Source organism: Palaemon carinicauda, chromosome 29 (genome assembly GCF_036898095.1).
Source record: "Palaemon carinicauda isolate YSFRI2023 chromosome 29, ASM3689809v2, whole genome shotgun sequence".
NCBI lineage: Eukaryota > Metazoa > Arthropoda > Malacostraca > Decapoda > Palaemonidae > Palaemon > Palaemon carinicauda.
The window spans coordinates 84,714,883-84,739,783 of NC_090753.1; the positions used below are offsets into that span (position 1 = coordinate 84,714,883).

At 43.7% G+C, this 24,901-nt stretch overlaps 1 protein-coding gene across 1 annotated transcript in view; it reads right to left on the reverse strand.

The window, feature by feature from the left end:
* mtm (myotubularin) overlaps nucleotides 1-24,901 on the reverse strand; it is a 157,450-nt gene that overhangs the window by 112,755 nt on the left and 19,794 nt on the right. Inside the window, 1 exon segment of the mRNA XM_068352855.1 lies at nucleotides 224-533. Within this exon segment, the coding sequence (XP_068208956.1) occupies nucleotides 224-529 (306 nt within the window). The 5' untranslated portion in view covers nucleotides 530-533.

The following is a 24,901-nucleotide window of genomic DNA, read 5'->3' on the forward strand; positions in this document are numbered from 1 at the left end:
AAAAATATGCGTCCAATGGACCGTAACGTAATAAGTTCTTTCTTATCCTTTTATGAACAAAGATCATGAAACTTTCGGTCGACTAAAATCATTTAATTATACGATGCCAGTTACCTTTCAGGCTTTCCTGTAAAAGCTTAAATTTGCTATTAATGTAAGTGAATATGTGAAGAACTATTGTTAAGAGTATTCAGAGGAAAATAACACCAACAGTAACACTCACCGATTCATGTCCTAATTTGGAGTTGAGCGAACTAGATTTTGATTCAGAGTTGAGAGACTCATGAGAAGCCATCTGGACGTGAGGCGGGGTTCCCAAGGGCGTTGTTCCACTGCTGCTATCGCCACTGTCGCGGGTACGACTGCAAATGCTGCTGCTCCTACTGCTCCTGCTGCTGCTGCCACTGCTGCTTCCACTCGCAGCACTGTCGCTGCTGCCACTACCACTACCACCGCTGCTACTGCTGCTACTACTACCAGCTTTGCCTTTAATTTTGCCTCGATTTCCAGTCCCTCCTCCAGAGAACATAACCCTGATAAGTATGTTCAGTTTAATTATGATAAAATGCTGCAAAAACATTATTGCCAAAGTGAAACAGATGAAGAATCTTATTACTGTATATCTATAATTTGGGGACAGGTAAATTTTTACACTTGTTCTATAGATACAAACCATACATCATGCTGCATAAGGAATGACACACTTTATAATTCCTAATCAGTAGTACAGTAATTAAGCATATGAGGTGTCCCCTCTATTTGCCTAACATCAGAAAGAGGTGGTTTGTAATTAAAATTGCAAAAAAAGATGGTCCCATAGCATGAAACATCAAAACACACGTACAGTGGTACACATTGAATATCTAAGTACCAATATAACTAAATTTTTAAAAATCAGCTGAAAAGCTATTCTATTTACCTCACTGGTGTCCTCCTTATCCTAATGTTATTTGATACCCCTATAACCAGGAACCAGATATATGATCATGACAAGAATTTTCCTTAATCATTAGTATTGTATCAAAAGTAAAGCTGCAACCAGGATCAATATTCCAGTGACAAGAGGAAAATGAAGGTCCATTTTCTGTGAAAGGCCTCTGAAATAGACATTACACTGCAAAATACTTTTGAACAGGTACCCACCTTAGTATTTTAATGGCAAAAGCAAGCTGAGTTGACATGATGACCCAATAAAAAAACTATGAACAATAAAGAAGTGAGATGATGTAAGATAAGATATACAGGTAGAGCAATGTGAGAAGACAAAGCTATCTATCAATTAGTAGTAGCCTTAACCCTTCAGAAATCAAACAAAGGCATGATAACAACAGTTAACCAATGGCTACATAATCATAAGCTTACATATATGTTTATGACCAGATCGCCCAAGCACAGTGCAACATATTTGTTCATTAATGGTCATTTGTGTCTATTACTGAGCAATAAAGAAAGCACAGGTGTATGTGCAAAGTACCAGATTATGTTCTTCAACAATACAGGAGCTTTTACCTGAACTTGAATCAAGAATGTAATGATGCTAAAATCTCGGCAAGCGCTTAAAGGCTGGCCTCTTTTCAACGCTTGGTAGTGTGTGGTATTCACAGAACAGAGATTCTGGATGATAAAGCAACTGAAGAAGGGTGGGAGCTTTTGAACTTTGAATTACAGTACATTTAGGTAGTACAGAGTACCATAACTCACAGATTTTCACTTAGGATAAGTTCTAAGAAACCTTTGAGCATAAAAGGGGCAGAAAACTTTAATTTCAATCCAATACTCAGATCTCTCTTAATAATACACAAACAGACTTGATAAAGCACAATTCCAGTAAAAAAATTTAAAACCTGATGGAAAATATAAAAAAAACATATTACATGTGTACTTCAGCTACCATCCATCTTGCAATTTGTTCCATGAATGGCTTGACCTTCAAGATAGACGGTTTGGTGTCTGTAAGAGCAGTGCTCTTTTGTGATTAGCTCAGGATGCTTGACGGTTATCAATCAGTCGTAACGATATTCCAGTCTTAAAAAGCAATGCAGTTTGTATAGGATTAGGGGGCTTCTATACCACTCGTGCCATAAGAGGATTTGCGAGTTGAAGTATATCACCACCTCTTTCAACAACTCATGGTAAAAACTTACTGTACTCTTGGCATTGCAGACAATGATCAAACTCTTTTCAGTGTTTGGATGAATATCTATCTCCATACTAATTGCATTTTCAAACGCTCCTATCAGTTCAGTACAAGTAAGAATTGTGAAGGGTGTAATGAGAGGATTCTCACAATTTCTCTACACTATCATTATGTAGGTTCTTTGATTGATAACCACTATAGACAGGATCCTATAATGCATCTTAATGCAATATAAGAATAGAAAAGAATCTTACATTATAAATAAGAATGAGGTAATTTTAACATTAGTAAAATCCAAAGAATAACAATCACACAACTGCTATAAAAGAGTGGGGTAGTGGTAATCAGATACCTCAATGGTAACTACTCTTCAAATGGAAACTGTTGCTATAAAAAACAATCTTAAGAGCCTATACTCCCTCCTCTAAGTAATGAGGTAAAAAAAAAAAAAAATGTCAATCAAATGTATCTGAGATAGAAATATGATCAAGCCATGAAAACCACAAGGCATCTGTAATGATAATGATGAGCTAGTAATACAATCAGCTTGAATGGCTTCAAGACTCAATGACTAATTAGTTCACAATGAAATCCCATAATTTTTAAACAAATAAAAATGAAAAGAGGCTTAATAGCATCTTCCTCAAAACGAAAAAGATAGAATCAATTCATCATTTGCAGAAATGAGAATGCTTAGGTGGATGTCTGGGGTGACAAGAGAGGATCGGATAAGAAATGACTACATAAGGGGGTCGACACAGGTGGTGGAAATATCAAAGAAAGTGCAGGAAGGGAGACACCTGATGAGGAGAGATGAGGACCACGTTGGGAGACATACTATGGAGATGGAGGTTCAAGGAAGAAGAAAAAGAGGGAGACCAAGAAAGAGATGGATGGACTGTGTGAGAGGAGATTTACAGGAGAAGGGGATTGATGAGGCAGAAGCGCAGAATAGAAAAAGATGGAAATGGCTCATCCGCAACGGCGACCCCATATAAAAATGGGAACCAGCTGGGAAGAAGAAGAAGATAGTTTATAATCCGCCGTGTTAAAAAAGTAATCTTCCAACTACAGTACTTATATAGAATGGTACAGGTTTTCACCAAGGTCTTTATCTTATGATACAAGTATGAATTATATGAGAAATTTGGAAATAATTTGTATTTTTCCTAACTATACAAATCTTGAACTATTTACAGTGATATATTTCGGCGATAGCTGAAACTAGCCGTAGGACTTTTATGCGAGGTGTAACTACCCACCGCTAGTTAGTGAGGGGGAACAGGGGGTAGCCTATACCTGTCACCTCACTCACACTCACCACGTAACAAGATGTCACTTTCAGATTGAAGACAGGACTTCTTGGGGGAAGGTGATGGCAGGATTAGTATGTGTAAATAGCTGGTTTGTATAGTTAGGAAAAATATAAAATATTTTCCAAATTTGTAATGTTTTCCGGCACTATATACTGTACAAACCCTTTTGCTGTTTACGGTGGAGAGACACCCTCTGGTGGGTGGAAAGCCAAGACACCAAATGACTAATAATTGACCAGGGTGCTACTTTGTGCTTCACAAAAGCTGTTTAAAGGCACCCTGTTACATTGTTAACATGTTATTTTCATTAGTAAAATAAATTTTTGAATATACTTACCCGATAATCATGTAGCTGTCAACTCCGTTGCCCGACAGAATTCTACGGGAGGGATACGCCAGCTATCACTATACTAGAAGGGGGTGTACTCACAAGCGCCACCTGTGGCCAGGTACTACAGTACTTGTTGTTGTCGCCACCTCACTTTTTCCTCGGTCCACTGGTTCTCTATGGGGAGGAAGGGTGGGTCAATTAAATCATGATTATCGGGTAAGTATATTCAAAAATTTATTTTACTAATGAAAATAACATTTTTCAATATTAAACTTACCCGATAATCATGTAGCTGATTCACACCCAGGGGGGTGGGTGAAAAACCAGTGTACAAGACTAAAGGATAGCTAAGTATCCCGTATTTCATATAATCAGTTATCCACAATAACAATGAAATAATAAGTACCTGGTAAGGAAGTCGACTTGAACCGTTACTCTGCCTTTAATAAGATCGTCTTCCTTACTGAGCGCAGCGTTCCTCTTGGAAGGCTGAATCAACTCAAAGGTGCTAAAGTATCAAGGGCTGCAACCCATACTAAAGGACCTCATCACAACCTTTAACCTCGGCGCTTCTCAAGAAAGAATTGACCACCCGCCAAATCAACAAGGATGTGGAAGGCTTCTTAGCCGACCGTACAACCCATAAAAAGTATTCAAGAGAAAGGTTAAAAGGTTATGGGATTATGGGAATGTAGTGGCTGAGCCCTCGCCTACTACTGCATTCGTTGCTACGAATGGTCCCAGGGTGTAGCAGTACTCGTAAAGAGACTGGACATCTTTGAGATAGAATGATGCGAACACTGACTTGCTTCTCCAATAGGTTGCATCCATAACACTCTGCAGAGAATGGCTCTGTTTGAAGGCCACAGAAGTAGCCACAGCTCCCACTTCATGTGTCCTTACCTTCAGCAAAGCAAGGTCTTCTTCCTTCAGATGAGAATGTGTTTCTCTAATCAGAAGCCTGAATAGTAAGAAACTGAGTTCTTAGAACTTGGAAAAGAAGGTTTCTTGATAGCACACTATAAGGCTTCTGATAGTCCTCGTAAAGGTTAAGACCTTTTTAGAAAGTACCTAAGAGCTCTAACTGGGCAAAGTACTCTCTCCAGTTCATTCCCCACCAAGTTGGACAGGCTTGGGATCTCGAACGACTTAGGCCAAGGACGTGAAGGAAGCTCGTTTAGCAAAAACCGAGCTGCAAGGAACATGTAGCCGTTTCAGATGTGAAAACAATGATCCTGCTGAAGGCGTGGATCTCACTTACTCTTTTAGCTGTTGTCAAGCACACGAGGAAAAGAGTTTTTAACGTGAGGTCCTAAAAAGAGGCTGATTGGAGAGGTTCAAATCTTGATGACATAAGGAACCTTAGGACCACGTCTAGATTCCAGCCTGGAGTGGACAACCGACGTTCCTTTGAGGTCTCAAAAGACCTAGGGAGGTCCTGTAGATCTTTGTTGGTGGAAAGATCCAAGCCTCTGTGGCGGAAAACCGCTGCCAACATACTTCTGTAACCCTTGATCGTAGGAGCTGAAAGGGATCTTACTTTCCTTAGATATAACAGGAAGTCAGCAATCTGGGTTACAGTGGTACTGGTTGAGGAAACTGCATTGGTCTTGTACCAGCTACGGAAGACTTCCCCTTGAGACTGATAGATTCCGAGAGTGGATGTTCTCCTTGCTTTGGCAATCGCTCTGGCTGCCTCCTTCGAAAAGTCCCTAGCTCTTGAGAGTCTTTCGAAAGTCTGAAGGCAGTCAGACGAAGAGCGTGGAGGATTGGGTGTACCTTCTTTACGTGAGGTAGACGTAGAAGGCTCACTCCTAGAGGAAGAGTCCTGGGAATGTTGACCAGCCATTGCAGTACCTCTAAGAACCATTCTCTCGCGGGCCAGAGCGGAGCCAACCAACGTCAGCCGTGTCCCTTGCTAGAGGAGAACTTCTGAAGTACCCTGTTGACAATCTTGAACGGCGGGAATGCATACAGGACGAGATGGAACCAATCCAGCAGAAAAGCATCCACGTGAACTGCTGCTGGGTCTGGAATCGGAGAACAATACAACAGGAGTCTCTAGGTTATCGAGGTAGCGAACAGATCTATGGTTGGCTGACCCCACAGGGCCCAAAGTCTGCTGCAAACATTCTTGTGAAGGGTCCACTCTGTGGGGATGATCTGACCCTTGCGGCTGAGGTGATCTGCCATGACATTCATACCGCCCTGAATGAACCTCGTTACCAGCGTGAGCTTTCGATCTTTAGACCAGATGAGGAGGTCCCTTGCGATCTAGAACAACTTCCACGAAAGAGTCCCTCCCTGCTTGAAGATGTAAGCCAGGGCTGTGGTGTTGTCAGAGTCCACTTCCACCACTTTGTTAAGCTGGAGGGACTTGAAGTTTATCAAGGCCAGAATAACCGCCAACAACTCCTTGCAATTGATGTGAAGTGTCCTTTGCTCCTGATTCCATGTTCCCGAGCATTCTTATCCGTCCAAAGTCGCACCCCAGCCCGTGTCTGATGCGTCCGAGAGGAGACGGCGGTCGGGTTTCTGAACAGCCAAAGGTAGACTTCCTTGAGAAGAAAGCTGTTCTTACACCACGCGAGAGAAGACCTTCTCTCTTCGGAAACAGGAACTGAGACCGTCTCTAGCGTCATGTCCTTTATCCAGTGAGCAGCTAGATGATACTGAAGGGGGGGGAGGTGGAGTCTCCCTAACACGATGAACAGGGCCAGCGATGAAAGTGTCCCTGTTAGACTCATCCACTACCTGACTGAGCATCGGTTCCTTCTCAGCATGCTCTGGATGCATTCTAGGGCTTGGAAGATCCTTGGGGCCGACGGAAAAGCCCGAAAAGCTCGACTCTGAAGATCCATACCCAGGGAGACAATGGTCTGGGATGGGACGAGCTGAGACTCCTCAAAATTGACCAGGAGGCCCAATTCCTTGGTCAGATCCATAGTCCATTTGAGAATCTCCAGACAGCGACGACTTGTGGGAGCTCTTAAAAGCCAGTCGTCTGACGGAGCCGGACACAAGATCATGGTACTGCTGCACAGTCTGTGAACTGTCAACCATGGGGAAGCGAGGAAGTACAGTGACAACCCGAAGCTGTCTAGACTGTCTGGGTCGTACAGACAACTCCTTATCGGGTTGCTAAGGTTGCCGTACTGCGTCACAACAAGTCACTCCTGCTGGTTGTTGAACGTCTTCCCAGTGACACACTGACTCCGTAAACAAAAAATCCTCTAACAAGGACTAAGTTTGGACTGCATGTCTTGCAACACAGCTCAAGGACTATGGGAGCAGGTGTGGTAACAGACGGGATTAGCGACTGAAGTGGGACCATTACCTTCCCTGGAAGCATGTTATGCTTAAATAAAAGTCCATAGGAGGCTACGCAGCTAAAGGCTCCTCTCCAAATGACAGAGTCCTCAAGGGAATATCAGAAGGAGGGAGAAAAGCACTTTCTCATCTACAGGGACCATATCCGAGAAAAGCTAAGTTCTCTCAGTGAGGGTTACACTGTGCAAACGCAGCAGACTAGAAGGCAACGTTAAGAAACTGCTTGACAGTCTAGTGAGTTGGCAACAACCAAAGATGTGTGACTGAGAAGCATGCGGTAAGGTATGCAGAGCCTGTTGTATGCAGAGCATGCTGTAAGCAGAGCATGCTGTAAGCAGAGCATGCTGAATGTAGAGCATGCTGAATGTAGAGCATGCTGTAAGGTAAGCAGAGCGTGTTGCATGGCGTGTAACATTTCTCAGAAATTCCATGACCAGTGCTAGAGTGAGTAATATCGCATTACCGTCCATTGAAAGTGCACGTGCCGAGGGAATTGATTTAGACTGTTTTGTTGATGAATTTGATAGCCGGCATGATAATCGTAGAATTAAGCTACACTAAATGTACTATAATCTACTTCACCTCCGGAAAGGGAAACTCGCCCTGTTGGCAACACTGCATTACTACATGCATGCTTGCAAGGGGTTTAATATCAACATAATATTACCTTACATTCATAACTCATGATTTTTGCCATATTTTGCGATTTGTTAAAAAATATATTGCAAGGAATACAAATATATTTTTATATAAGTAATACAAATAACCTCCATTATCATAATGTTTGAAAATGGAGGTAAGGTATGCTGAACAGCAGAGTCAGAACGAGCTGGAACAACAATAGTTGTGGTTTCCTCTTCAAGACTCTGTTGAGGGAACACCTGAGGCTCAGTCTGCAAAGGCTGATCAAAAGAAGTAGCAGAAGGTAGGCGCATGGGTGGAGGAGGCTGACTCCTGGCATGAGTGGCTGAACTCAAGGGTTGCGCTTGCTGAGTGGTTGGCAGATGCGCTGGCTGCGCAGAACGCAGTAAAAGTCTCGCAAGTTGAGGCTCCTGAGGCGCAAGGCTAAGGTGTTGAGGTGCTTGCCTTGAGGAGGGTTGAGCTCGCTGCAGCGAGAGCTGAGGAGACTGACTCATGGATGGGAGAGGTTGTTGTACCTCAAGCGAGTGTTGCCTCACTGGTGGAACAGCAAGTGGAAGCGGAGGAAGAGAGGTATAAGCCTCCTGTTCCCATTGCTGAGGTTGCCTTAAGGAAGGCGGAGGGAGCTGCACACCACTGGAAACAGTAAACTCAGAACGTGGCTCAACATCGTACGCCTGGCAGGCAGTACTGCGGTCAGGCGGAGCGAGCGCAGGAGGAGGCGCAACCTTCTCAGCCTGACACTCACGCATCAAGACCGTAAGTTGTGACTGCATGGACTGCAGTAGAGTCAACTTGGGGTCGGCAGACACTAAGGTCTGCTGAGGTAAAGCCTTAACAGCAGAGATCTGTTGCGGCAGAACCTTACTCCTCTTAGGCGGAGTGCATTCAACTGATGACTGCGGCGAGTCAGAGCTAACCCAATGACTGCATCCGGGTTGTTGAACTCTAACTTCGTACGTCTGGCATAGGTCTGGACTTTACGTTTAAGAGGTCTTGAGACCTGAGACCAGCGTTTTCTCCCCGAAATTTCTTCTGCAGACGAGCAAAATAAGGGCTCAATCGTCTGCGGGTGGGAGTGACGGTCTCTGTAAGACACGCCCGCAACCACCGAGGATACTTCTGTGTGCCGATCAAGGCCTGCCGAACCCTTTTGCCCTTCGACATTGCTTCTCCCCTGGGCTTGGGAGCTTGCAAGAGGTCCCGGACTGGGAGGACGACTGGCACGCACAGAAGTACCCTCACGCACAATACTGACACACTTTGCGCTAATCACTTATCACTTTGATTTTCTGTTTGCACTTATTTCACTGAACTCGAAACTTTAAGTGGTTTGTACCTGAAACACGCAATTCTATCCTTTCTCAAAAGTTAGTAATTGCGAAAACAGAATTACAATGTAACAGAAAAATCTAATGAAAGATAAATAATTCAGTGGCTGGAAAGAGACTAAACACTAGATCACTCTAGAAACGTTTACCTTCTTCCCCTAAAGAGACTAGGGAGAAGAGCAAAAACGATAACAACGTTACTCGCTTGAATGAAACGTTTATCCTCCTCTTTCTCCCTCCGTCTCTATCTCTCTCTCTCTCTCTTGACTTAGAACCTGAGAGAAGAGCCCAATCATATATATCGTTAAAACATATTATTGTTAAAGGAAAAAACTGAAATATTTCCCAAAATGAAAAGTTCCTTTATAAGAATTAAAACCATTAAGTTAAGAAAGAATGAACAAAACGCTAGACACGGTTACTCTTACTGCAACGTGACACCGTGAAAATTCTCTCTCTATCGTAACGATAGAGCGCAAGTTGAACGTTCTGAACGTCAACAACTGCAGAGACAAAACAAAACGTTAGGTCAACTTTGAAAACAGTACGAGACTATCAAAGAATTCCTTTCAAAAACATTAAAATAGCATAATATGTTAACAGGTAAAACCGAAATGACGGGCTCAATGTTAATTAACTTCGGTACCAAGAAAAGACCGCCTACTATTAGGAAAGGTCGAATATAAACAAATATAAAAATTAATTTTAATAAGTTTATAATAAAAGTAAGTTAATCGAAGAGGCCTATAAAAGGCGGAGAGATATAAAATAAATCTATAACAAAACTAAGAAAGAGAGTCTATACTCTCTTAGACACCAACACTTCCGTCTAAGGGAAGGGTCGTCCATTTAAAGGTGAAAGAGAGTTCATACTCTCTTCGTCACCATAAAAATTAAATTAATTCCAAACGCTAGCTAAGCTAACATAGAAGTTCCAGTATAGCGAATAGCTGCAAATTTAGAGAAATACTTCACCAAACCGTGAACAATACTCCAAAATCATAAGCGTATCCAAGAACGTCTAGCCGGAAGCACGACAGAGGAAAAAGTGAGGTGGCGACAACAACAAGTACTGTAGTACCTGGCCACAGGTGGCGCTTGTGAGTACACCCCCTTCTAGTATAGTGATAGCTGGCGTATCCCTCCCGTAGAATTCTGTCGGGCAACGGAGTTGACAGCTACATGATTATCGGGTAAGTTTAATATTGAAAATCTTGAGATTTAACAGCCTAGGCAATCCATGCAATGGTGTAAGAACTAAGCATTATGACTTGACCAGGTAAGCGTAGGTTTATAGATAAACATTGCCCAATTCCATCTTGCAGGGAGATTGGGATGTAACAAATGCATATACTGTACAGTATATATATCAGGTTATGCAATAGACAATGGTACCAACCTGCAGACAGAAAAGGTCAGCTTGCAATGTTTTTCGGCTGCTGAAACACCAAGAAAGTGGAGAATGAAATATGAAGAGGCCAGTCACACCTACATTCATTATAGGCTTACTACTGGGTAATATCTGCCCTCAATTGACTGCTACTTGTCCTACAAGGAGCTGAGGTGTTCGTAGCCATGTTTTATGACACCACAACAGGACCTATCGAAAAGGTATCAATGTTCCTCTGGGTTACATCTCGCAGGTAGTGGGCTGTGAACGTAGTTTGACATTTCCACACTCCCAATAGCAATACCTGCAACATTGAATAGTTCTTTTTGAACACCAGGGATGTGCTAACACCCGTGATGTTGTGAGCTCAAGAGGAGTAGAGCTGGTTTGTAAGGCTCGCTCGATCACCTGCTTGATCCACGAAGAGATCAAGTTTTTGGTTACCAACCTCTTGACCCTTTGAAAGTTCACGAAGAGCCTGTTGACCTGAAGGCGAGCTCAGGAAGTTCTTTTAATATACTAACTCAGCCCCCTCATAGGGCATAGTATCAGTTGATCTGGATCATCTTTTACAGAACAGATAATCTAAATCCAGAAGGGTCCAAATCTCAGATCCATTACAGTCGGATTTTGAGTCTTAGCCACAAATTCAGGGACAAAGCCGAACTGGAAGGGCGACATCGTAGGACAGACAATGTAGCTCACACTCTCTTTGTGGATGCCAGGGCTAACAGGAAAACCGTCTTCAAGGTCAAGTCACAGTCTGAAGACTGACTAAGCGGTTTGTAGGGCGCTCGTTTCAAAGAATGCAATATGTGAACTACATTCCAAGGAGGAGGTCAGACTTCCAACGAAGGGCATATCCACTCTAAACTTTGTGTGAGGAGATACAATTCCATTAAGGAGGAAATGTTAACTCCCTCAGGTACAACAAAACACTCAGCTATCGTTGGGATAGTGGGACTGAGAGAAGCAATATCACGTCCACGACACCAACCACAAAAGATGGACCACTTTGCCTGATATACAGCGGAAGACAACTCACGGAGGTATCTTCCCATTCTCCTCGCAACCGGTTGCAAAAAGCACCACGGTATGAGGAGTTGCTGAATAACCTAAAGGCTTGAAGTTGTGGCAAAGCTATTGCTCAGTGGAAGATCTTCACTATGGTTATCTGAGTAGATAAGGAAGTGGAGGGACCTCCATCGGTGCCTCTGAGCAGATGCAGGTCTGGGAACCATTCTGCATGTTGCCACAATGGAGCTTACTAGGCAGAAAGGTGGGGGGGGGACATGTAGACGTCCAAGCTGTCCCCCTGGTATTGGAAGACGTCCTGCCAGACTGCCTGGGGATCTGGTACTGGAGAACAGTACTGTATACCAGAAGTTTCCAATTAAGGGACGTCGCGAACACGTCAATCGTTGGTGAACACCACAAAGTCAAGGATTCGTTGGATGTCTGTTGTTTCAAAGACCATTCAGAGCCTACAATCTGAATCTTCCTACTCAGGCTGTCCACCAGCACATTCATCTTGTCCAGGATAAAATGGGTTGATAGAGCTACCGAGTTATCTACGGTCCATCTCAGGATTTCTTCAGCTAGATGGCAGAGGGGCTGTGAAGAAGTACCTCGTTTTTTTTTTTTTTTTTTTTTTTTTTTTTTTTTGGGGGGGGGGTGTAGCATATCAGCATCACAGAGTGCCCTGAAAGGAATTGATGTACTGTAACTGCTTGAGGGTTAGGAATACTGCTACTGTCACTCAGACTCAGACCAGAGATGGAGGCCTTTTGGTGCAAAAGGTGAGGCCCCCACCCTTCTTTTCACGCATCTGTGAAGAGCATCAATTTCAGGGGAGGAGAGAGAAGGTCTACTTCCCTGAGCAGATTGGTGTTGGGCACCCACCAGCTCAGGTCTCTCTCAGCTCTAACCCTACTGGAACCACGATGTTCAGAGGGTCTAAGTGCTGAGACCAAGAAGTCTTCAGCTTCAACTGTAGGGAGCAAATGCACAGGCAGGTCTTGGGTACCAGTTTCTCCAAGGTGGTAAGGTGCCCCAGCAGTTTTTGCCACTGCTATGGTGGCAAAGCGGCCTGCGACAGAAAACGGGCAGCCTCTTTCTTCTTTCTTTCCTAGATAAACCCATTTTCTATAGGGAGGCGAGTATGCTCTATGTGAGCATAACAAACCAGCGTTCCCTTGCCAACTACCAAAATAGGGCAAACAGGTAGAGTAGGGTGTGTCACCAAAGTGGCAATCCCCAGTGAGTGCAATTATTTAACCATATAATGGTGAGGGAAATATTTGCGATGTGAACATCCCAAGGCGAGGATTGGTAAGCACCTATATAGATATGTGCAGCTAAGCCTTATGCACTCCTACAATAGGAGTCGTTCGCTCATAAAAGGTGAGTAAGGCTCTGGGAGACAGGTTGTACAAGAAAAATTTTCATGAGAAAAATAGTCTTCCCCTCCAAACTATTGGATATTAAGATGGACTCTGGGCTACCTGGTCAGTCAACTACTCAGTAGGGTAACCAGCACAGCCCCGGGATTGTGTCTGTTGCTCCACCCCTCATGGGTTGGAAGGTTCAGCTGAAAGGAACAAGGAACCTTTACTCTTAAGGAAAAGATCAACACTCATCAGTTGCAACCGAGAGATTGCTTAGCAAATAAACATCTCAAATCGGTTGCTGTCGAGTCATGTAATCGTTTTTAAGCAACTGTTCCATGGGGAGGGTGAAACCTGAACATCCAGCCGCCTTCGTTTCAATGGGAGTTAGTCGTGCAGGTTCACTAACGAATTGGTAACTCCAGAGTAACCAGTACTTTCTAGCAGATGATGGCATCACAGCAAATCTTCCTAGCTGATCGCAGTCAAGCAAACAATACTTCCGAAAGGCAAGATTGAAAATTATCTCCAATCCATTTGTCAGACAGGTAATAATATGTAGAGTATAAATCCAACTATGGACCAGCAGGCAATTACATCCGATCTTACAACGGGAATGCCCTGGCGGAACGAAGATCCAGGTGCAGCCCGAGTGGTTCCCAAGTGGTTCGTTGCACCCAGAACTCAATTGGAGAACATAGATCAATGTTTACAATCAATACCTCGTTCTTCCTACGACAGAAATTCCTTAGAAACGACAACTACACTTTGCATTTCTCAGTTTCCAATCAACAAACTTGGCATAAGCTTTAAATGTTTCCTCTTGCTATTGCAAAGTTTCGGAGTCTAAGTACTTTCACTCCTTAGACGACAGATCATGAGATGTTAAAAAGGAACTGACTGGAATGAAGGAGGAATCTATTTGAAGGTACACTAATGTCTGGTTATGAGAAAGTAGGAGGGTAATGTATAATCTAACTTCCCCCAAGAAATACAACCATCGAATTAAAGAGATATTAATTACTGTATTTAATAAAACAAAGTTCCAATTGCATGATGATATGTAGGCCTTGCTACGTTCAAGGGTACGCATGTGCCCATGAGAGTAATGCACACATTTGGCAAAGCGAACGGCCTACGTTGGCAGCAATAGCTCTCTTGCCCCCATGCGGTTGTGTGAAATTGCTAATTCTCTGCTAACAAAGTGATCAGACCTTTATCAGTAGTAGGTGTTTGCCCGTCCGCCCTGTGAGAGGGACAAGCGTCCCTGTAAGCGATGCTTGCTTGCTATCGTTCATAAACGCAAGCACAAGCCGACTCTATTCCTTCGGAACTAGAGGCTTGGGAAAATAACCTTGCAAGAGTTATATCTCACTAGACCGTTGTCCCCTGAAGGTGTGACAGGTGAGAAGAGATTGCAAGGGGTCGAAGGCCGACACCATATAAGTGCTCGTAAGAGCTCTCCCTCCCGTAGAGAAGAAAAGCCCAAGAAAGTAACCCCGAAGGATTATGTTTCACGACTCGTTGTCTTCCAAACAATGGTACGATATGGCGGCCGCAAACAGTAGGAAAGCATTCCTGACTGCGGCAATAGCCCTACAGGATTTGCCTAACAAGACTCGTGCCCTGGGGGCACGGTATTGGGATGCTACAGCCGCAAGCAGTCAGCAGTCACTTCCATTTGTGGTAATAACCCTTGAGAGGTTTGTCATAAGAGGGCGCGCATGCACAACCAAAGGAGCTCATACCAGCCCCTCACCAAGGGGGTGTTAGCAAGAACCTGTAGTTGCACAGACTTCCACAGGCAGGGGAGCTTGCCAATGCATCTCGCTACGCTTAGTGTCAGTAGGGCTCTCCTCTCATGAAAAAGCATAGTCCCGCATGTAGGCTTTGGTGGCCACAGTATTCAAAGAACACAAACACTTATCAGGTTCCCAAAAGAGGCTGGCAAGTCAGGATTAGCAAACTAGTTGTTTGTCTAGGCAAGCGTCAGCGAGCACCGGCAAGCGTCAGCGAGCACCGGCAAGCGTCAGCGAGCACCGGCAAGCGTCAGCAAGCACCGGCAAGCGTTAGCAAGCCCTGACGGACATTGACGAGGCAAGTGTTGACTTGCACCTGTAAAGATGGGTACAGGTAAGATGGAGAGCACCCGTGAGTGCTGGTGAATATGCTCTACCTAAGTAGTGTGTACTTGAGGCAACAGCAAGCTGAAGCTTTGCACTCTGCCAGGTAAGGTCTCAAACACGTTATGTACTATGGCGACCAACCTGTGTTTCTCACAGACCTTCATCAGGCAGAAGGGCTCGCCCACCCACCTCGCTAGCACTCAGTGAATGGGTGGGTACGCAACACTGTACATGGCTTCTCTGCAAGACTAGGGTCTTTGCAAAGTACTCAAGCTCATCACACTTTCCACAGGGGGTTGGGAAGTAGCCTTATGTCCTCCCCTCGCAAGGAGACGAATAAGGCTGTGCTGAACTTGTAAAACAGCAGGTTCTCAGTCGTGAGAAGTAGAAACCTTGAGGAACAGGTCCTGAAGGGCCTGGCCTAACAAAACTCCATGGGTCTTGTTGTGCCCAACGTGCATGATGCAGGCAATAACCCTAAAGAGTAATAGTCAAGATACTCAACATGAGAGAGGCAGTGACTGCAAGCTTCAGGCAGACATCACCATCTGCAGCAATGATCGCGAAGGGAAATTGCTCACGAGACTGGATTGTGCCCTGGGGGAAAGATGATGGGAGATGCAGAGACCGCAAGTGACTGGTCGTCCCAGCTTGTACCCTGAGGGTACGACAGTTAGTGGAGGGAGCTGCAAGCAGCCACCTAACTCCATCATTGTCAAGCTCCAAGAAGCTTTGCTCTGAAGAATAATAGCGAGGTACGGACGAATCTAATATCACCCGGCAGTGACCACGGGGTAAGACCACTCAGGCTAAGGTTGTCTCTCCCGTGAGCGAGAAGGTAGTCCAGCACCTGGAGCCAGTGAAAGGTCTCCTGGCTAGCAGAAAGGCTGCTTGACAGCAAGTGGCAAAGGATGACCCTTCCACGGATGGGTGGGTTGCCTAAAACCTGGAGGTGGACCGCGGATGGGTGGGTTGCCTAAAACCTGGAGGTGGACCGCCAGGCACCGCACTCTGCTACCCGTCAATATGCTAGGCAAGCTCAAGTTGAAGGTCAGCATCAAGCACTGCCTGTGAAATATAACCGAAGCTAGTTTCTGGGTTCACCCCCAAAGGCATCCTATGACTGGAAACCACGAGGGGAACCAGTCTGCAACTGCTCTTGTTCCTACGCCAGAGCTGCATGAAAGAAAGTGAGAGGCTGCAGAGTGCTGCAGTTTAGGGCACAAGAACTCTATTGATGAATTAACTCCAGAGTCTCGGAAAGGATGATTGCAGTCAATCACAAGGGAAGCAAGGGTGCACTCCCACTATGCCCTCAACTTTAGCCCCCTCGAAAACCATTCCTTAGAGGGGAGACTTGAAAGCCCCAAAAGAAAGCCGGAGTTGCCGCTTAGAAGAGATTCCCCTGGTGGTGGTCGCCGTTGCTTTGCTAAGCAAAGCGACGGTGTCTGCACCTAAAAAAGAAAAGAGGAATTTTAAGCTTTTAGGCCAGTTGCTTTAATCGTAAGCTGGTTAAAGGTTTTTGACAAGAGAGAAAGACTATATTTGTTCTCCTCCAAGCCAATATAAATGGTAGAGTATTAGTAGTGCGAGTGTGAGCGTGGTGGCAGGTATATTGCCCCCCACTAACCAACAAGCTAACTAGCGGTAGGTAGTTACACCTCGTTTAAAAGTCTTACAGCTAGTTTCAGCTGTTGCCAAAATGCATCTCTGCAAACAGCAAAAGGGTTTGTATAAAATGTCGGAACAACTCAAGTGTTTCAGTAATAACCCACTACAGTAAGGTCCACATCTTTAGCTACCAAAAACCATACCTAAAACCAAAACCATGAATACAATGCTAAAAATATGCAAGTGAGATTTCTTGTCTTGTCACATTTCATACATCCCTGCAGTTTAGGTTTTCAATAACCAAAAAATCTAATCAACTTTACCACCAATTCAGAATAACCCTAAAATTGAATGCAATTTACAGTTTCAAAGTAAAGATGATGATGGAACAAGAGTACAGGATATACAATTTGGTGGATAACTTAATCTTATAAAGTTTGTGTTGTTATATGTTAGTTACATAATACATAATTTATATTGGTACTCTTTTAATTTATTTTCTATGTGGCACTTGCCTAAACCCATACCTACTAACCAATAAAGACAAGGAATTAAACATGAGAGAAAAGAAGGAAATTTTGCTGTTTTTCACTAAGATGGAAAAAAAAACTGAAATGAATTGTGGACTTTCAGAGATAAGAATGTGTGTGTGCAATAGATAATTTATCTAAATTCATATAAAAATATTTCATGGAAAAATAGCTGTAAGAATTCATGATAAATATGTAGGCTGACTAAGACCAATGAAGATTAGGGGCTTCAGAGTAATGATCTGGATGACTAAGTTGATCACATTGGACAGCAAACCTTTCCAACTTAACCCTTTTACCCCCAGGCTCTTTGGAAATTTCCAACACTTAACCCACAAGGGGTTATTTTTTCCCCAGCACATTTTGCAGTATATTTTTTTTTAAATGATATTTTAATTATAAAATAAATTTTTGAATATACTTACCCGGTGAATATATAATAGCTGCAACTCTGCGGCTCGACAGAAAACACACTCAAAAAACTCGCGAGCGATCGCTATGAAGGTTGCGGGTGTGCCCACCAGCGCCAACTGTCGGCCAGATACCACTCTCGATGTAAACAAAACCTTCAATTCTTCTCGTCCCGCTGCGTCTCTATTGGGGAGGAAGGGAGGGTCATTTAATTTATATATTCACCGGGTAAGTATATTCAAAAATTTATTTTATAATTAAAATATCATTTTTAAATATTTAACTTAGCCGGTGAATATATAATAGCTGATTCACACCCAAGGAGGTGGGTAGAGACCAGAGTTAATTATGTTTACAGCGTATAAGCTAAGAGTTTTTTCATTTTGACAGTTATCAATATAACAAAACCAAAATATATAGGTACCTGGTAAGGAAGTTGACTTAGACGATTACTCTGCCTTGTAAGTCTGTCTTCCTCACGGAGCCCAGCGATCCTCTTAGGATGCTGAAAGACTCCCAGGAGCTGAAGTATCAAGGGTTGCAACCCATACAACAGGACCTCATCAAACCCCTAATCTGGGCGCTCTCAAGAAATGACTTTGACCACCCGCCAAATCAACCAGGATGCGAAAGGCTTCTTAGCCTTCCGAACAACCCATAAAACAATATTAAAAACATTTCAAGAGACAGATTAAAAGGATATTGGAATTAGGGAAGTGTAGTGGTAGAACCCTCACCCACTACTGCACTCGCTGCAACGAATGGACCCAGTGTGTAGCAGTCCTCGTAAAGAGTCTGGACATCTTTTAAGAAAAATGACGCGAACACTGACTTGCTTCTCCAAAAAGTCGCGTCCATAATACTTAGCAGAGATTTATTTTGCTTGAAGGCCACGGAGGTTGCTATATCTCTAACTTCGTGCGTCTTAACCTTAAGCAAACATCGGTCTTTCTCATTCAAGTGAGAATGAGCTTCTCGTATTAAAAAAATCTGATAAAATATGACAAAGCATTCTTTGACATAGGCAATGAAGGTTTCTTAACTGAGCACCATAATGCCTCAGATTTCCCTCGTAATGACTTAGTACGAGCTAAATAGAACTTAAGAGCTCTAACAGGACATAATACTCTTTCCAGTTCGTTGCCTACGATCTCTGATAAGCAAGGAATATCAAAAGATTTAGGCCAAGGACGAGAAGGCAGTTCATTTTTGGCCAGGAAACCAAGTTGAAGTGAACAAGTAGCTTTTTTCTGTAGAAAAGCCGATGTTCTTACTGAAGGCATGAAGTTCATTGACCCTTTTAGCCGAAGCCAAGCACACTAGGAAAAGTGTCTTGAGGGTGAGATCCTTCAGGGAGGCTGAATGTAATGGCTCAAACCTGTCTGACATGAGGAACCTTAGGACCACGTCTAAGTTCCATCCAGGAGTTGCCAAACGACGTTCCTTAGAGGTCTCGAAAGACTTAAGGAGATCTTGGAGATCTTTATTGTTGGAAAGATCTAAGCCTCTATGTCGAAAGACCGAAGCCAACATGCTCCTGTAGCCCTTAATCGTGGGAGCTGAAAGGGAGTGAACCTTTCTCAGATGTAAAAGAAAATCTGCGATTTGGGCTACAGAGGTACTGGACGAGGACACAGATGCTGACTTGCACCAGTCTCGAAAGACTTCCCACTTCGACTGGTATACTCTAATGGTAGAAGCTCTCCTAGCTCTTGCAATCGCACTGGCTGCCTCCTTCGAAAAACATCTAGCTCTTGAGAGTCTTTCGATAGTCTGAAGGAAGTCAGACGAAGAGCGGGGAGGCTTTGATGGACATTCTTTACGTGGGGCTGACGTAACAGATCTACCCTTAGAGGAAGACTTCTTGGAAAGTCTACCAGCCATTGAAGTACCTCGGTGCACCACTCTCTCGCGGGCCAGAGGGTAGCAACCAACGTCAACCTTGTCCCTTCGTGAGAGGCGAACTTCTGCAGTACCTTGTTGACTATCTTGAATGGTGGGAATGCATATAAGTCCAGAAAAGACCAATCCAGTAGAAACGCGTCTATGTAGATTGCTTCTGTATCTAGGACTGGAGAGCAATAGATTGGTAACCTTTTGGTCAACGAGGAGGCAAAGAGGTCTATGGCGGGTTGACCCCAAGTAGCCCAAAGACTCTTGCCCACGTCATTGTGGAGGGTCCATTCCGTGGGGATCACCTGACCCCTCCGACTGAGACAGTCTGCCAAGACGTTCCAAGTCCCCCTGGATGAATCTCGTCAACAGGGAGATGCCTCGAATTCTTGACCATAAGAGAAGGTCCCTTGCGATCTCGAGCAGTGTGAAGGAGTGTGTGCCTCCTTGCTTGGAGATGTACGCCAAAGTTGTGGTGTTGTCTGAGTTGCCTCTACCACTAAGTTTCGAAGAAGCCTTCTAATATCATCAAGGCCAAGTGGACTGCTAATAGCTCCTTGCCGTTGATGTGCATGCTCTTCTGACTTGAGGTCCATAGACCCGAGCATTCCCGACCGTCCAGGGTCGCACCCCAACCCAAATCCGACGCGTCTGAGGACAACACGTGGTTTGGGTTCTTGACTGCTAGGGATAGTCCCTCTCTCAGACTGATATTGCTGTCCCACCATTACAGGCATGCCTTTACTGGTTCGGAGACTGGGAATGATACCGTCTCTAATGTCTTGTCCTAGTTCCAGTGAAAGGCTAGATGGAACCAGAGAGGCAGAAGGTGTAGTCTCCCTAGTGAGACAAACTGCTCCAGGGATGAGAGAGTCCCTACGAGACTGTTCCAACTCCTGACTGAATAAACGTTTCGTTTCAGCATTAGTTGGACTTCGAGCAGGGCTTGACTGCGAATCTCCATCCCCAAATATAGAATAATCTGGGATGGGATCAGTTGGGACTTTTAGGTTGACCAAAAGTCCCAACTCCCTGGCCAGACTCAACGTCCAATGTAGATCCTGCAGACAGTGAAGACTGGACGATGCTCTGAGAAGCCAGTCGTCCAAGTACAGGGAGGCTCGGATCCCCGATAGATGGAGGGATTTTGCCACATTCCTCATGAGCCTCGTAAACACGAGAGGCGCAGGACTGAGGCCAAAGCACAGGGCTCGAAACTGGTACCCCACATTCCTGTAAACAAACCTCAGAAACGGTTGGGAATCCGGGTGTATAGGAATGTGGAAGTATGCCTCCTGAAGGTCGAGAGAGACCATCCAGTCGCCTTCCATAAATGCTGTCAAGACAGCCTGGTAGACTTCATCGTGAAGTTTGTCTTGACAATGAACACATTGAGCGCACTTGCCTCTTACGTACTCCTGCAGTGAACATGGCTGCCAAATCATGGAGCCATCCCTGAGGGACTTGTTCCTGCAGAGAACGTGGCTGTCCGATCATTAGAGCCATCCCTGAAAGCCTTGTTTATGCATGACATAATTGTACAGCAAAACTTCAAAGGCTCGAAAATAGCTGTGAAGTCGACCTGTAAAATCTTGGAGCGTCTCATGGCCAGGCGCCAGGGAGAGTCTATGAGGTTTGAGAAGTCTATCTGGGCAGAGGCAGGAACTCCCAAGCCGAGAACTTCTCTCATGTCATATCAGACTCTCGCTCTATAAGCCAGTTTAAAAGAAGGGAAAGCGAAGGCTGTCTCCCCCAAACTCCTCCTGGTGATAAACCAGTCGCCTAGCAAACGTAAAGCTCTCTTAGAAGAGCGAGAGAGCACTAGCTTATAAAACAACGGCTTTGAAGTAGCTAGGCCTAGTGTAAACTCTGACGTTTAGGCGAACGAGGAGCAGCAGTTACAAAAAGATCCGGACAAAGATCCTTAAAAATCAGCATGATTTATTTAAAGTCCATAGAGGGCTAAGCAGCTTTTGGCTCCTCTCCGTCTGACAGAGTCCTCAAGGGAATATCAGTAGGAGGGGGAACAGCAACTTCCTCATCTGAAGGAACCTTGTCCGATAATAGCCGAGTCTCAAGCAAGGGAGAGACCTACCGTGGTGGCAATGCTTTACAAGCAGAGTCCACACGCACTGGTGCATTAGTAGCGGACCAGGACGCAACGTCATGTAACTGCTTGACAGTCTGTGAACTGTCAACAACAACAGGTGCGTGAGACCAGGACGCAACGTCATGTAACTGCTTGACAGTCTGTGAACTGTCAACAACAACAGGTGCGTGAGGACGCACAGTGTCCACTCGAGACTGCTTTGACCGCCTAGACTGAGCAGTCAAAACAACTCTAGAATGCGGAGGTTGACGCTCAGCGTCAAAACAAGTCAACTCCGATTGTTAGCGAACGTCCTGAACGTCAACAGGAGCATCAGCAAGTGGCCTAACGTCCAAATGTGGCTGAAAATCCACACGAGACCGCATCGAGTGTGGTTCTAAACAACCTGACTGACGTGACTTGGCTACGCCAACGTCAACAGGACGCACAAAGGAACGTTAGGGTGGCTGAAGGCCAGGATCTCGATGAGATAAACGGCTAGGCTCAACGGACTTATCGGCAGAATAGTCTTCCATAAGGGAGGCAAGCTTATTCTGCATGTCTTGCCGTACAACCCATTTAGGATCAACGGGAATGGTTGCGGTAAGAGACGAGGGTAACGTCTGTGACCGCAAAACCTTGCCTACAAAAAGACTCTCGGAGTCTGTGTTACGCTTTTGTTAGGCGGCGAGCAGTCTTCCGATGACTGCATAGGGTCAGAGCTGTCCTAATGGTTAAAACCAGGACGCTGGACCTGTCCTGAAAGGACTGACTTTCGCTTAAAGGGCCTCGAAACCTTGTTCCACGGTTTCTTATGCGAAAAGCCTTCGTATGACAAGGAGAAAATCGTCTCTCTCGCCTTATGGTAGGGGTGATCTTGGTAAGATACACCCGATACCATAGAGGGAACGTCTGTTCGCTGATCAAGGCCTCTCGAACCCATAAGTCGTACGACATTACTTCTCCCCTGGGCTTGGGAGCTTGCAAGAGGTCCCGGACTAGGCGAACGACAGGCACGAACAGACGAACCCTCGGTCGCAACACTGATAACACTTTGCGCAATATCACTTTATCACTACGATTTTCTGTTTTGCACTTATTTCACTGAAATCGAATCTTTTAACAATTCACATTAGGTATGAATAAAACTGATTTCTACCTGAAGCACGCAATTCTACCCTCATCAAAAGGTTGTAATTGCGAAATCAGTCGTATAATGTAAGCACATTAATACCAGCAAAAAACAGTAAACATATTTTAAGATAAAAAAATCAGTGGCTGGGGAAGAGACTAAACACTAGTTCATTCAAAACTACGTTTTCAATCTCTCACCGTACATTGCCTTGGGACGAGAATAAAAAACTAAAAACGTTTTATCCTTTCTCCCCGTACAGAGACTAGGGACGAGAGTAACTCGAGAACAACGTTACCCGCTTGGGACGAGATAAAGATCGGAACGTTTTCTCTCCTCTCTCTCCCTCCGTCTCTATCTCTCTCTCTCTCTTGATTTCGCACCTAAGAGAAGAGCCCACTTACGTTTCGTCAAAAAAACAGGTTATTTGACCAAAGGAAAAAAACTGAAAGGTTTTTCAATTAAAAAGTTCCTTTAAAATAGAATTTAAAACATTTAAGCTTTGAAAGAAGAATGAACAAAACGTCAGAATCGATTTACTCTTTCTGCAAAGTGAAACCGTGATACTCTCTCTCTCTATCGTAACGATAGAGCGCAAACTGCGTAGCATAAATAAACTAAACGTTAGTTCATCTTTGAAACAGTACGAAGACTATTCAAAGAAAATCTTTCATAAAATATCAATTAAAAAATATTCATTTAATAAGTTTTAAATCATTAGCTCTTTAAAAGCGATTTACGATTGAAAGGGCTCAACGTTGTTTAACTTCGGTTTCCAAGTTAGGACCGCCTACTCTCAGGAAAGGTCGCATATAAACAAATCATCAAAATTTATTTTGATGTTTATTATAAATGGAAAGCTAATCGAAGAGGCCTAATAAAGGCGGTTGAGATATAAAATATATAGAGGAAAATCTATAATTAATTTATAACGTGATAAGATAATTGCTAAAAGCCTAAACACACTTCCGTACTGAGGGAAGGGTCGGCCATTTAAAAGTCAAGGAAAGTCCAAAAAACAATCCAAAGTCATCAAAAATTAAATCTATCCAAAAACGAGTTCAAGATTTAAGTTGAAGATAAAACACCTGTAGCGAAAGCTCAAACCAAAATGAAGTACTTCACCAAATATGTTAAGAAAACTCCAGGTTCTACAGCGAGTATGAATACGTCTTGTCGTCAACGTCGACAGAGAAGAATTGAAGGTTTTGTTTACATACAAGAGTGGTATCTGGCCGACAGTTGGCGCTGGTGGGCACACCCGCAACCTTCATAGCGATCGCTCGCGAGTTTTTTGAGTGTGTTTTCTGTCGAGCCGCAGAGTTGCAGCTATTATATATTCACCGGCTAAGTTAAATATTTAAAATTGCTCTAACAGCCTTAATTTTTGTCATAGAGAGGTCAGGTTGGTCCCATTCTCTTGGAAAATGCCTGAATTTTTTCAAAAAATTATCAAAAATATAAAAAAAAAGAATTTTATAGCATTTTTTTGCAAGGACGTACCGATACGTCCATGGGGGTAAAGGGATGAGTTTTGTGAAACGTACCAGTACGTCCTTTGGGGGTAAAAGGGTTAAGAACCCAATCTTGGAAAGCATTTCCTTCATTTGCAAGAAATTTTTTGTAACCTGCTCTTAAAATCCAGTATAATCTACATTGAAAAATCTCAAATACTTTAGCACCTTCCATTATTCTACAAATACCAAAAGTTTTGTTTTTAGAATTATTTCTTACCGAGACCATAAAGCAGTCTTCTCATCCAGAATACAGTACAATAGTTGCAACTTTTCAAGAACAAAAAAATATTCATGAATCCTTATCTATCATCAACATCTTACAAGCAACCACTTGAGGGTGGTGGATGACATTCAAGTAAATAAAGCATTAGCTAATTGTAACTACCACCATCATTGTTAGTCCCAAAGTGTAATAATCTTCAAAAGATAAAAAGTAAATGGCGAATTGGTGTCAAAAGCATGGGATTAGTGAGAGAGGATGTTAAAATACAAGATTACTGTATAGCAGTATCAATTGCCAATTTATGTATTGCTAGGCTCCATACATTGAATGTGCATAAGCCGAGCATAATTTGTGCTTTGTTATATTTCAATTCCCTGCTTACTTCCATCTGATATAGCCTAATAAAATCTGCACCATTATTGCTCATTGCTAAGTGCGAATTGTTCCAATTTATACCGATATGCACAAATAAAAAAACAATCTAGACAACAAATTTTAAAATTTCAAA